General features: G+C 34.0%; 1 protein-coding gene across 1 annotated transcript in view; it reads right to left on the reverse strand.

Annotated features, from left to right (window-relative positions):
* LOC107694421 (beta-catenin-like protein 1) overlaps positions 1–13,875 on the reverse strand; it is a 69,092-nt gene that overhangs the window by 7,329 nt on the left and 47,888 nt on the right. Inside the window, exons 12-15 of the mRNA XM_016494110.1 lie at positions 11,990–12,087; positions 9,683–9,763; positions 2,086–2,223; positions 1,935–2,007 (exon numbers count right to left, since the gene is read on the reverse strand). Coding sequence (XP_016349596.1) covers positions 1,935–2,007; positions 2,086–2,223; positions 9,683–9,763; positions 11,990–12,087 — 390 coding nt within the window. The remainder of the gene's footprint in view (positions 1–1,934; positions 2,008–2,085; positions 2,224–9,682; positions 9,764–11,989; positions 12,088–13,875) is intronic.

The raw sequence follows: 13,875 nt of genomic DNA on the forward strand, positions 1-13,875 counted from the left end.
TATAAATACACAAACACATTTTTTACAACAGTTAAACATGAAATTTATATATAGTATATATGTTTACATATATATTATTTATTTTATTATATACTAAAAAGCCATATCAATTCACTGATTCAAGGAAATGAATCAAACTTTCCAACTCTAATTTATTTTACTAAAGCATCTCTATCTTAACACTATTAATTACAAGATGCAAGACAAAAAAACATCAGGAAACTTAATGGCTGAATAGCAATGCACTGTAATACTCAATTTTACGTCGCCAACAAAATCCTCACAAATTTATTGTCAATATTTGATCGCCCATCTCCCGTCATACAGATACGGGACAGGACAGCTGGAAAGTTCCTCCAGACAGCACACTGTTCACTAAACTTTCATAAAAATAAAATCAAGAGAGTCAGGTGCTTCCCAAGAGAAATACTGGGTGAAGTATGAAAGAGTAGCGGTGGATGAAAAAAGAAGGAAAGTCAGTGCAAAAGAGAGAGAAATAGAAAGCTGTCAAGACTTAATCGAGGTGCTCTGGGCTGAAGAGTGGGCGAAGCCGAACAACTCGTATCGAGAAAGAGAGAAAGGATGGAGGGGCGGGAGGAAATAAAGAGGGAAATACACAGCAGCGCACAGCAAACCTTTAGCTTTAGCAACAGGGAATCTGCTTCAGCGCTGCGGTGTGTGTGCTGATGGCCTGCGGACATGTGTTCATGAACGGCTAAACACCATACACCTGATGCCTGACGAGAAGTGCTGCTTTATACGCTTTAGCCTGAGACTGAACTACTGAGAAAACCACTAGTGAACTCATCAACATCTACAAACATGTACATTCAAGTGCTAAAGGTTTAGAAGTCCTGACAGATCAACATAACACTCAAGAGTGATTCAGTAAATCAGCCATTTTGAGATTAACCGCATTATTACAGTTAACTAAAACTGAAACTAAAATTAAGACCATCTTGAAATAATACAGATGTTAACCAAACTAAAAATAAAATATAAAACATTTTTTATTCCAGCTAGTTGCCAAGGCAACATTTCTCGTTTTATTTAATTTAATGTACTAAAATAAGTGACAAATAACAGAAAAATAATATAATAACATTTTGTATTATAATAAATAAATATAGAATAATAAACATAATATAAAAATATTATAATAAACAATAATACATTATAATATAAGAAAATAATAGAATAGAGAAACAAAAACTATTAAAATATTAAAACTATACTAACATCAGTGTAAATAACACTGGTTTGATTCAATTTAGATATTAGTTATATTTAAATATTAGTTATATATATATATATATATATATAATACAGTATATATTTTGAAAATATTTACATGTATTTATGTGTATTTATATATACATAATAAAAAAACACAGTACACATACATATATTACATAAACAAAAACTTATTTTGGATGCGATTAATCACGATTAATCGTTTGACAGCACTATATATATACACACACAGTACATATTGCATTGAAACATATTTTCATGACAATTAAACACAATTACCCCACAATATCTCATTATTGTTATGCCACAATATTTTCATTCTTACTAGTGTAGTGCACAGAAATAATGCCATATTATTCAAATTAAAATAAAAAAATACATTATATTTATGTAAAAAATAAAATTAAGAAATGTATTACAATATTTTTACCGTATTAGTACAGTAATCAGAATTTAATGAGAATAACCAGTGAAAATAATGAAAAACACTCTAAAATAAAATAAGCTGATGCATTACAGTAACAAAAATTTGGGTGGAATATACATTTAACGGTTATGAAAATAATGTCACTGTGCACAAAAATCCTAAGGGTTATAAAAGTAGGCTTCATTTTATGTATGCTAAGTATATTTTGCCTTTATATGTTGACATGAGCTTTTGAAATCATTTGTAATCTTACCTCTCATTATATGACGGACTATTTTGACGGATCCTCCCCTGAGATTGAGGATCTGATGGACTCTCTGCTGTAACTGGAAGAGAAAACACATTTCAGCATGCAGAATTAAAAACATTCAGCTTTAATCACACATGAAAGGATGGTAACGTACCTGAGGAACGCCAGCGTTACAGATCTCCACCATGATATAACAGAGGAGCTGAAGGACGAAGAGTCCGGCGTCCAACCGCCGCAGATAAAACTCATCGTCCATCGCATCGTCGATTATCTCTCCACGACGAACCATATCCTGAAATTTATAAATGACCATTAGACACTTAATAAACTAGATTAGTAAAATTTGTTAACAAACTTTAAGGTTGGCTTGAAAAAGCCTAGCCTCAAAGTCTGAAGCAAGTTTGAAAGTTTACATAGATTATGATAGCACTGTGTTAACATGATTAGCATGTTGCTAGCATGATTAGCATGATGCTAACTTGTTTCTAGCACAATTACAGTGTTGTTAACATGATTAGAATGTTGTCAGCATATTTCTAACATGTTGCTAGCATGTTTCTAGCACAATTTCTGTGTTGTTAGTATGATTAGCACATTGTTAGCATGTTTATTTTATGATTAGCATGTTGCTAGGATGTTTTAGCATAATTAACATGTTGCTGGTATGTTTCTAACACAATTAGTGTTGTTAGCATGTTTTTATCATGATTAGCATGTTGTTAACATGTTTCTAGCATGATTAACATGTTGCTAGCATGTTTCTAACATGATAATTACATGTTTCTAGCACAATTACTGTGTTGTTAGTATGATTAGCACATTGTTAGCATGTTTATTTTATGATTAGCATGTTGCTAGGATGTTTTAGCATAATTAACATAATTAACCATTACTGTTGTTAACATGTTTTTATCATGATTAGCATGTTGCTAACATGTTTCTAGCGTGTCTAACGTGATAATTACATGTTTCTAGCACAATTACCATGTTGTAAGCATGATTAGTATGCTGTTAGCATGTTTTTATCATGCTTATGTTTCTAGCATGTTTCTAGCATGTTTCTAGCACAATTACCATGTTGTCATGATTAGCACGTTGTTAGGATGATTAGCATGTTAACAACAATTACAGTGTTGTTAGCATGATTAGGATGTTGTTAACATGTTTCTACCAAGTTTTAACATGTTGCTAGCATGCTATTGCATGCTGCTACCATGAATTAACATGTTCCTAGCATGATTTAACATGTTGTCCTATAGGACAGTCATTAAGCTTTGCTGGTGATAGACAGCTTAAACACGCGACAAGTCTTTGCAAAAGTCTTTTGTACAAAAGTTTTGACCCCCTCAATGAAAGTCTATGGAAATTTTCGTAGTTTGATCGTCCGTTTAATGAAAATAGCAAATCCGATCAGTTAGAAAACATACAGCAACCCGAGTCAGACCAGTCTGAAGGTATGACCTGAGTTCTAGGAGGAGATGCATTTTAAAATTATTAAAATCCTAATTTAAATATAAATTAATAATATAATTAAAATTTAGTCTCAGAAGCAGCAGCTTAAATAGTAGATCAGTAGGTTGTCTTAAGCCAACCTAATACATGCATATTGATTAGCAAGAAAACCACATGCAGTGATTGATCCGCAGCTCCATGCATGTTCAAAAGGCTCTGGATAATGATCTCAGATCACTTCAAAAAGGTGATTTTTTCACACACTTCAGCTTTTCAGCACCTGCAGCCGAATCTAAAGGGACAAAGACGCTTGGCATTTGTTGAGTGCCATAATTGCGGCGATTGACATTGGCCTCTCTCCAGGGGATTTCAATCTTTTCGAGCATAAAACGCTGGCAAGCTCAAACGTGTGAGAGTGTGCACGAGCAGAAAGGCTTGTGAACACAAAGGGAACGCCTCAGGAACAGCAGTCTGGCGAGAGCTGGCCGTCACGGGCTGCTGAAGACACACAGAACGCGGCTCTGATCGCGGCGAGAGGCTTTCTGAGAGAACCACGCTTAGATTGTGCCAAAACCATTCAGACGTTGTCCAAAAAAACAGAACAGGTCAAATCACATTCAATGCAACTCTTGTGGACAGCATGTGATTTTATCCATTAAAGATGATTTGCATTGGGAAAAGTGGGATTTCTGAGCAGGATGAAGGTCAAGTTCACCTCGCAGAGCGTCTCAATAGTGGCCTTTCCTTTTGAAATCAAGCATTCATTCATTCCTGTAGCTCAAAATGTTGAGCATGCCGCTAGTAACAATATGGGTCATGGGTTCGCTTCTCAGGGTTGCATGAGCTTTTAAAATGTATGCATTGAATGCAATACAAGTCACTTTGGATAAAGAATCTGCCAAATGCGTAAATGTAAAATGTTATTAAATTAACAGTATTGTGTCTCATGAAGGTTTCATAAAATTCCCTATAACAGCAGCCTAAAACAATGATTAAATAGCTAATTGGCTATTGGTTAGCATTAACCAACAGAGTCTGTGCGACCTTGCTGATGCTAGCTGAAAAGAAAAGTTGTTTCAGTGGCCATGCAAGTTAATTACATTTTGATAAAAGATTAAAAAGACAAACTTTCTTTTATTTAAAATAATGTGGACTGATGAATCAAGCAAATTAAGACCAGAAATATGTTAATGTTTCATTGAAATCAACTTGCAAGTAGTAGTATTTTTTTTTTTTTTTTAAGGAGCAGGTGTACATTTCTTTCGTACCAACTAACATTTTGAAAATACTAACATTTTCATGAATTCGAAAATTTACGTCAGAACAGCTTTACGAACGGTTTACACAAAAATTCGTTCTGCTCGTGTTTCATGAATGAGGCCCAATATCTTGAATTTTAGTGCCTAACTGCATTTATGAAGTTGTTGCCCTGCGTCATATTTGTCAACAGTCAACTGTATGGAATGTAAGATGACGTACAGGTTTGGGGGAGGGGCCAGTGCGTTAACTGCGTTAAAATATAGTCATGCATATAAATATACACACACATATATACACATTTAATTTAATTTTAATATTTTAAATAAACGTTTTAAAAATTAGCTATACATTTATATTAAATGTATATGAGTAATATATGTATATGTATATATTAAGTACATACATTAATACTGTTACTTAAGGACAAGTAACACATTAAGAAAGTAAATACTTTCTATGTTAATTTAAGGAATTTCAGTTCCTACTTAAGGACTGATTTAAAGAGTGTGCAAAAAAATATGTTCATTGTCATCACGCTGTCAAGCGTTTCGATCTTTTGCAGGTGTTATTCAAGTCTCGTTACAGAGGCACAGCCTTCGGCAAGTCAATTATTCTGCTCGTGTTTCATGAATGAGGCCCAATATCTTGAATTTTAGTGCCTAACTGCATTTATGAAGTTGTTGCCCTGCGTCATATTTGTCAACAGTCAACTGTATGGAATGTAAGATGACGTACAGGTTTGGGGGAGGGGCCAGTGCGTTAACTGCGTTAAAATATTTTAATCGCGTAATTTTTTCATAACTAATTAAGTTAATGCGTTAAACTGACAGCCCTAATATATAGTAATGTAACGTACATATCACATTATTTGTAATTTCTTGTAATTATATATATTATATTATGTATATATAAATACACACACATGCATGTATATATTCCAGAAAAATATGTTATGTATTAAATATATTTATTTATAATATAAATTATATGAATATAAATAGACATGTAAATATTTTCAAAATATATACCGTATGTGTGTGTATTTATATATACATAATAAATATACACAGTACACACACATTATGTAAACAAAAATTGTCATCACGCTGTCAAGCGTTTCGATCTTTTGCAGGTGTTATTCAAGTCTCGTTACAGAGGCACAGCCTTCGGCAAGTCAATTACACGAGTGCAAATAACAAGCGGCTTCACCTCCGGGAAACAGAGCGATTTTTAGTCACTTCCTGTTGGAGAACTGCGGACTGGCACAGGTGTTAATATGACAGGCAGAACAAAGCAGCGCCGGGACCTGTGATTGAGTCTCACGGGACATGCCGAGACTAAATTAATCCGAGCACACCCTGCCAGCACTTCCTCCACGGATCCTTTCGAGATTTCCCAAAGAGCCTTGTGCGTGTGTGTGCGTGTGTGAGCGAGTGTGAGGTGCTGCGGCAAAACGAGAAGAGCAGGAGACGAGCAGACCGAACGCAGAGAGGGTTTATGGGGGTCTGTGTTTAGGAAATGCAATTCGGAGAGAATTTGTAGCTGTCATTAGGCAATAAAAGAAGGCGAGACGGGTTGACATGAGCGCGGCGCTGACAGCACTCCGAGGTGTTTTTAAACAAGGGCTCTGCTATGGGTGATATACTTTTATAGCGCTCGGAGAAAGCCTCTAACACTGTTCCATCTGTGGGGAGTGCTGGTGTTCAGTCGACGGGTGCGAAACAAGAGCAGACATTTCCACGGTCATATTCCTGTCACCGCTTCTGAGAGACAATTTATAGGACTCTGAAGAAGATGCAGAGCAGAAAGTCAGATAAGGTGGATGGGAAACACACACACACACGAAATTTGCATTTTAGGGGCTAAATATCATGTTATTGGGGTCGCTTAAACCCGCGGCAACAGTGTTAAAGCTGGAAAACCACAGACTTGGCAACACTGCTGCCAAGTCAATATTTCATCTCTGCAATAAATAAAAACAATAAATAATAGTGTACACACACACACACACACACACACATATATATATATATATATATATATATATTCTAAAGTAGAAGTAAAAGAGATAATAATCATTAAATTAAAAAAGATAATTAAAATAAATAAATAATTATCTATGGTTGCCAGGTTGGGTAGATTAAGTAAACCACTGTTCAGAAAATGTATTGATTTACAAAAAAAGCTGTGATTGGGGGATTTAGTCTCTTAAAATCTGGCAACCATGAAAGCTTGTTTCAGGCTTGTTCCCAATGCAAACACAAATGGCGGGTAAATATCACAGATGATTATGCAATAATTGAGAGAAGCAGCAATCATGATCATGATTAAAGTACGATTTATCAGGCAGATTCACATCGGGGTCCTGATCACCTTTGTGATATAATCAATATAGCGTGGTTATATTTCACTCAGCAATGGCGAATTAAATTGACCAAAAGTGACAGTAAAGACATTTATTCAAAAGATTCGTTAACGTTTCAAAAGATTTATATTTCAAACAAATGCTGTTCTTTTAAACTATTTATGAAGGAATCTGTAATAAATGTATCACGGTTTCCACAAAAATATTTGGCAGTGCAACTGTTTTCAACATTGATAATAATCAGAAATGTTTCTTGAGCAGCAAATCAGCATATTAGAATGATTTCTGAAGATCATGTGACACTGAAGACTGGAGTAATGATGCTGAAAATTCAGCTTTGATCACAGAAACAAATTACAAATTTAATTAAATATTCACAAAGAAGAGAGTTATTTTAAATTGTAATAATATTTCACAATTTTACTGTATTTATGATCAAATAAATTCAGCCTTGGTGAGCAGACGAGACTTCATTCAGAAACACTGTACCGACTCCAAACTTCTGAATAGTATTGTATATATCAAATATGTTTAGAAGGATCAAAACTACATTATATTACTTGTTCAGCCCAAGCTGAAACATCTCTGAAAACCATCTTGAACACACACACACGTACAGACACACACAGACACACACATTAGGATGGATGAGACACAAGCTGCAGGAGTCCACATCAGTGCCCAGATCACATCCTCAACATACACACGCCAATATCCCCGAGCTCACACACACAAACACACTCATACAGAGTATAATCACACACATACACACATAATCAGTCACACACACACAGTATAACACACACACTCATACGGAGTATAATCACACACATGCACACATAATCAGTCACACATACACACACACACACACACACACATATACAGTATAATCACACACGAAGCACAGTCCACCCTACAAACACAACACACACCCTCCACACACTCAGGGATGTTGGCTAATGAAATACAGTTACACAATGTGGAATAACCACCCAACCTGACAATTATCATCAATTAGCATCTGCCTTTAATCATCTCCACGTTAATTATCACTGGCTGAGACCCCACAACTTACATAACGAGAGTTACGGCTCTAAAACCTGATTGGATGAGACAAGCTAAGAGCGTCGGTAAAAAGCCTTTAAACACACACCTGTGAGCGCATGCCAATTACATTCTCCATTAATAAACCAAGTCACAAAACTTTAATAAAAATGTATTACTAACATTATCCTTTTTAATAAAAACAATAACAACAATAATAATAATAACTGATTATTTTAAAAGTATACACAATACTATCAATGATAATAATAGATTTTCTTTTGTAATTAATATGCAATTACAACAACAATACTAATGTTTTAATAATATTAATAATAATAATAGATTTTAAAATTACATGCAATACTATCAATGATAATAATAGTTTTTTAATTAATATGCAATAACAAAAATGCGAATGTATTAAAGGGGTCATATGATGTTGCTAAAAAGAACATTATTTTGTGTATTTGGTGTAATGAAATGTTTATGTGGTTTAAGGTTAAAAAAACACATTATTTTCCACATACTGTACATCATTGTTTCTCCTCTATGCCCCGCCTTTCTGAAACGTGTCGATTTTTACAAAGCTCATCGTTCTGAAAAGCGAGGTGTGCTCTGATTGGCCAGTTATCTAGTGCATTGTGATTGGCCGAATACCGGATATCGTCCTCTTTTGGAAGGCCAAACAAAGTAGTTTTGCTTTCACAACGAAACAGATTATTGTAAATATGCAATATTATTATATTTGGAATTCTGCAAATGTTGACATTCAATGTTAATAATAAATGATAATAGATTATTTTAAAAATACGCAACAACACCACCACCACCAATTATTATTATTATTTTAAACACATACAATATTATCATATTTAGAACTAGGTAAATGTTTCTATTCACAATGCTAATAATACATTGTTTTTCAAATGTAATTTGCAATGTTTTTAATGCAAATTTTTGCATTCACAATGCACATGGCAATGTTTTTTTTTCAGTGTTTTTGAATAAACTTTGGCTTAAATGTGAAGTTTCAAAGGAATTCACATTTAAAGTAATTCAAAATTAGTAAGCAGAATAATTATTTATTATATAAATATGCTTATTATTTATTATTATAATTATAATTACTATTATGAATATTATGATTAAGATTAAGAAAAATAATTAGTAATATAATATAACATTATAGTTGTCCAGGATCCACAAGACCATGCTGGTTTTCACCTTTCTGAGTAGTGAGAACACATTTGAAGTATTTGGATCAGTGTTTTAATGCCAACACGAGCTGTTTGAGATGTAACATTTTAAATGAAGCAAGACCAACCCAACGGTTTATGTTTGGGTGTTGGTCGAGTTGCGACTACACAGACTCCAGATGAGAACGTGTGTGCGAATCAGCGCTCAGTGTAAAAGTTAAACAGCGTTCGGTTTTAAAGGCGAGCGGAGCATCCGGGAAGATCCCAGTGACGTTTGAGTCTGGTAGGTCTGCTCTTATCTTCACACACAGATCTGCCCTTGCCGAGGAAATACTGCCAATCAAGTGTGAACGTGTGTGTGTGTGTGTGTGTGTGTGTGAGAGAGAGAGTGAGTGAGTGAGTGAGTGAGTGTGTGTGTGTGTGAATCTTACGTGCTTCTCTCCTTCGATCCTCTTGTCTGCGAGCTGAATGGCTTCCAGGTACTTAAAATGCAGCTCCATGAGTCTGTCGACCTGCATAAGAGAGCGAACGAGGGTGAGCGCGTTACAAATGCACCCAAACACACCAGAGATGTGCTATAGGACCCACATTTGCATTATGTGAATGACTTTCATATTTAACTGCGGCGAACAAGATGGATGGCGGCTGTGTTATTTAAAGACAAGCAGAAGCATTCGTCATCCCCTTTCCAGCAATTCCTGTGACAATCTGAAGACGAACAGAAGTGAGGCATGACGCCCATATGGCCAAAATCTTTTAGCTCCAGAAACTACCAATAATGCACTGCTGCTGTCAGAGTGATGAAATAGGCCCCGGCAGGACTGTGAGGGTTATTTTAAGAGTAGTGACTGCTGAGCGATAACAGCACACGTGTCTGTCCAGGTGATGTATGGAGACCCCCCACAGAGACTAAAGGAGACGTATAACACAGGACACAGGAGAAAACGGCATGAACGCCGCTGAGACAGTCCAAACAACACCGGCATGAAACATTATTATACTGATGCACGACTGAACGATACAACAAGAGAGAGAGGGAAAGCCAAGAAAACAAGCAAGAGGAAAGAAAATAGCCAAAATGAGAGAACAAAAACCAACAGACAAGAGCAAATAAAACAACACAAAATGGAAGGAAATAAAGAACAAATGAAAATAAACAAAAAAGCATTGACAAACAAGAGACTAAAAGAATTAATAAAGAGATTAATAAAAACAAAAGAACGAAAAGGAAGAGAAAGAATGAACAAAACCAACCAACAAGTTTGAATAAAACAGTAAACCGACAAAACAAAGAAAATAAAGAACTAATGGGAAAAAAAAGAATGAAAAGAACAGACGAGAGCAAACAAAACAAAACAAAATGGCAGGAAATAAAGAACAAACAAAAGAATAAATGAAAAAAGGTAAACAAACCAAATTGAATAAGAAATTACTTCAAGAGTAAAAACTCAAAATGGCAGGAGCAACAAATGAAAGAACAAAAAAAGAGAAGAACAAAAAGAAACCAACAAGAGAAAACAAAACCGCAAACCAACAAAGCAAAAAGGAAATAGAGAACAACAAAAGAACCAAGAGCAAACAAAACAAAATAAAACGGCAGGAAATAAAGAACAAAAGAACAACCAAAAAGGATCAAAAAGCAACAAACTGGAAAAAAAGAAGAAATAAACTAACAAATGGACAAAAGAAGAAATAGAGAAAACAAAAACCAACAAACGAGCAAACAAAACGGCAGGAAATAAAGAACACCAAACGAAAGAACAAACAAAAGAACAAATGAAAATGGATGAACAAACTAACAAATCAAAAGAGAAATAAATGATAGATTGAAGGAATTTATCAAATAATGAATAAAAAACAATTAATAAACAAAAGAGAAAAACAAAAATCCACCAACAAGAGCAAACAAAACAAAATGGCATGAAATAAATAACAAATGAAAAAACAAAAAGCAAAAAAGGATGAAGAAACCGACAATAAATGATAAACTAAAAGATTTCAAAGAAAAATTGGAGGAAATTAAAAATAGAAAAATGAATAAACAAATCCAAAAATTGAAAGAGTGCACAAAAGCAAAACAAAACTGAAGGAAATAAAGAACACTCAATGAAAGAACAGAGAAGAATACATGAAAATGGGTGAACAAACCAAAAAAAGAAATAGACTATAGGATGATATGATGAATAAAAGTATGAACAGAAAACAAATGAACAAACAAAAGAAAGAGAACCAACAAAAACCAACCGAAAACAACAAAACAAAAAACCCAACCAATGAATGAAACAAAGAACAAATGTAGGTCTCAAAGAATTAAAAGAATGAATAAACAAAAGAGTATACAAAACAACTAACAAATTAATTAATTATAAATAAATGAAACACATACAACAAAAAACAAACATACTATTGAAAAGCAAAAAACAAAAGTATCAATGAATAAAAAAGAAAGCGAAATGAAAAGATGATAGTGATAAAAGTTTAAATTGCAGAACTTGTTAACAGTTCAGAACGTATTTAAAATGTTACAATTATTACAATTTTAAAGCACATTTCTTTTTAAATGGTCAGAAAGAAGCACAGCATGTTCTGACTAAACGCTAGAAACAGTCTATATTATCTTTATGGCAGCATTAAACCCATCTGCCAGCCAACTCTCCTGAAGCGCTCTTTTGTCGTCACTCTGCCGTTTTTAGAAGCAGAAGATAATAAAGCCGTACCGTCAGCTGTCTTATTTTTACCTTCTCGCAGTCGTTCTCTGTGAACTTGCTGAGGAGACGACTTCTCTGCTGCCCTTTGAGGTTCCTCAGCATGGAGGCGATGATGGAGCACACATGCTCTGCCAGAAGAAACAAGGCTTTAGTGTCCTGATTTAATATTTTGAATAAATGCTGTTCTTTTTAACTTTTTATTCAGCAACGAATCCTGAAAAAAGTTTCTATCGCAGTTTCCAAAAAAATATATTTGGCAGCACAGCTGTTGCCAACATTGATAATTCTAATAATAAACCAGCATATTAGAATGATTTCTGAAGGATCATGTGACACTGAAGACTGGAGTAATTGGATTGGATAAACTTTATTAATCACCAAGGGAAATGTATACGTCATTGTACATATATGTATATATATTTAAAAACATATTTGTATGTATTTGTATGTAAACTCTTGTATATAATTTATATTATATATAAATATAAATATTTTACATATAAATCTAAAATTTTTATTTTAATATATACACATGTGTGTGTATTTATATATACATAATAAATATACACAGTACATATATTACATATATTATGTAAAGAAAAACTTTTATTTTGGATGCGATTAATCGCGATTAATCGTTTGACAGAACTAAAAAAAATATAAATATTTTACATATAAATCTAAAATTTTTATTTTAATATATACACATGTGTGTGTATTTATATATACATAATAAATATACACAGTACACACATATAGTATGTAAACAAACTTTTATTTTGAATCGATTAATTGTGACTAATCGTTTTGCAGCCCTAGAAAGAAGTCTCTTCTGTTCACCAAGGCATCATTTATTTGATTAAAATACAGTAAAATTGTGAAATATTATTACAACTCAAAATAGCCATTTTCTATTTGAATATATATATAAAAATTTATTTTATTTCTGTGATCAAAGCTGAATTTTCAGCATCATTACTCCAGTCTTCAGCGTCACATGATCTTCAGAAATCATTCTAATATGCTGATTTGCTGCTCAAAGAACATTTCTGATTATTATCAATGTTGGAAACAGTTGCGCTGCTTCATATTTTTTGTGGAAAAATTGATAGATTTTATTTTTATGATTCTTTGATGAATGTAAAACGAACAGTGTTTATAGAAATCATAACATTTTAAATGTCGTTACTGCCAGTTTTTATCAATTTTCTTCTACTTTTTAAAAACTGTTTTATAGAAAGCATCCACACAGAGCCAAAAGTTATAATTTACTTAGACATAAAAGGAGAAATGCTGGAGATAACTGCTGCAAATGGAAAATACGAGGCTGCACTAAAAGCTTTAATGAACGTGGAGTGAAGTGTATGAAGGTCTTCACATGCTGCTGTCGCCTATAAAAACACACTAATGAAGAAGCATTAGAGCGGAGCCAAACAACGTGCAACAAGACATCAGACGCAACCACAAATCTGATCTGACGGCTTGTTTGCCTTCAAGCGGGACTGTACAGTAAGAATGAGTGCATCACTCGAGACTCAGGGACTGCAAAAGAAGAAAACCACAACTTGTTAAAGAAATAGTTCATCCTAACATTAAAATTAGCTGAAAATGTACTCGCACTCAGGCCATCCAAGATGTAGATGAGTTTGTTTCTTCATCAGATTTGGAGAAATGTAGCATCACTTGCTCACCAATGGATGCTCTGCAGTGAATGGGTGCCATCAGAACGAGAGTCCAAACAGCTGATAAAAACATCACAATAATCTACAAGTTTTGTTTTATTTCTTACAAACATGCAGCTTTTGGCTTCTCAAGACATTAACTGATGGACTGGAGTGATGTGTGGATTACTTGTGGATTATTGTGATGTTTTTATCAGCTGTTTGGACGCTCATTCTGACGGCAGCCATTCACTG

The sequence above is a fragment of the Sinocyclocheilus anshuiensis genome, unplaced genomic scaffold, assembly GCF_001515605.1.
Source record: "Sinocyclocheilus anshuiensis isolate Anshui unplaced genomic scaffold, SAMN03320099.WGS_v1.1 scaffold1826, whole genome shotgun sequence".
Lineage (NCBI taxonomy): Eukaryota > Metazoa > Chordata > Actinopteri > Cypriniformes > Cyprinidae > Sinocyclocheilus > Sinocyclocheilus anshuiensis.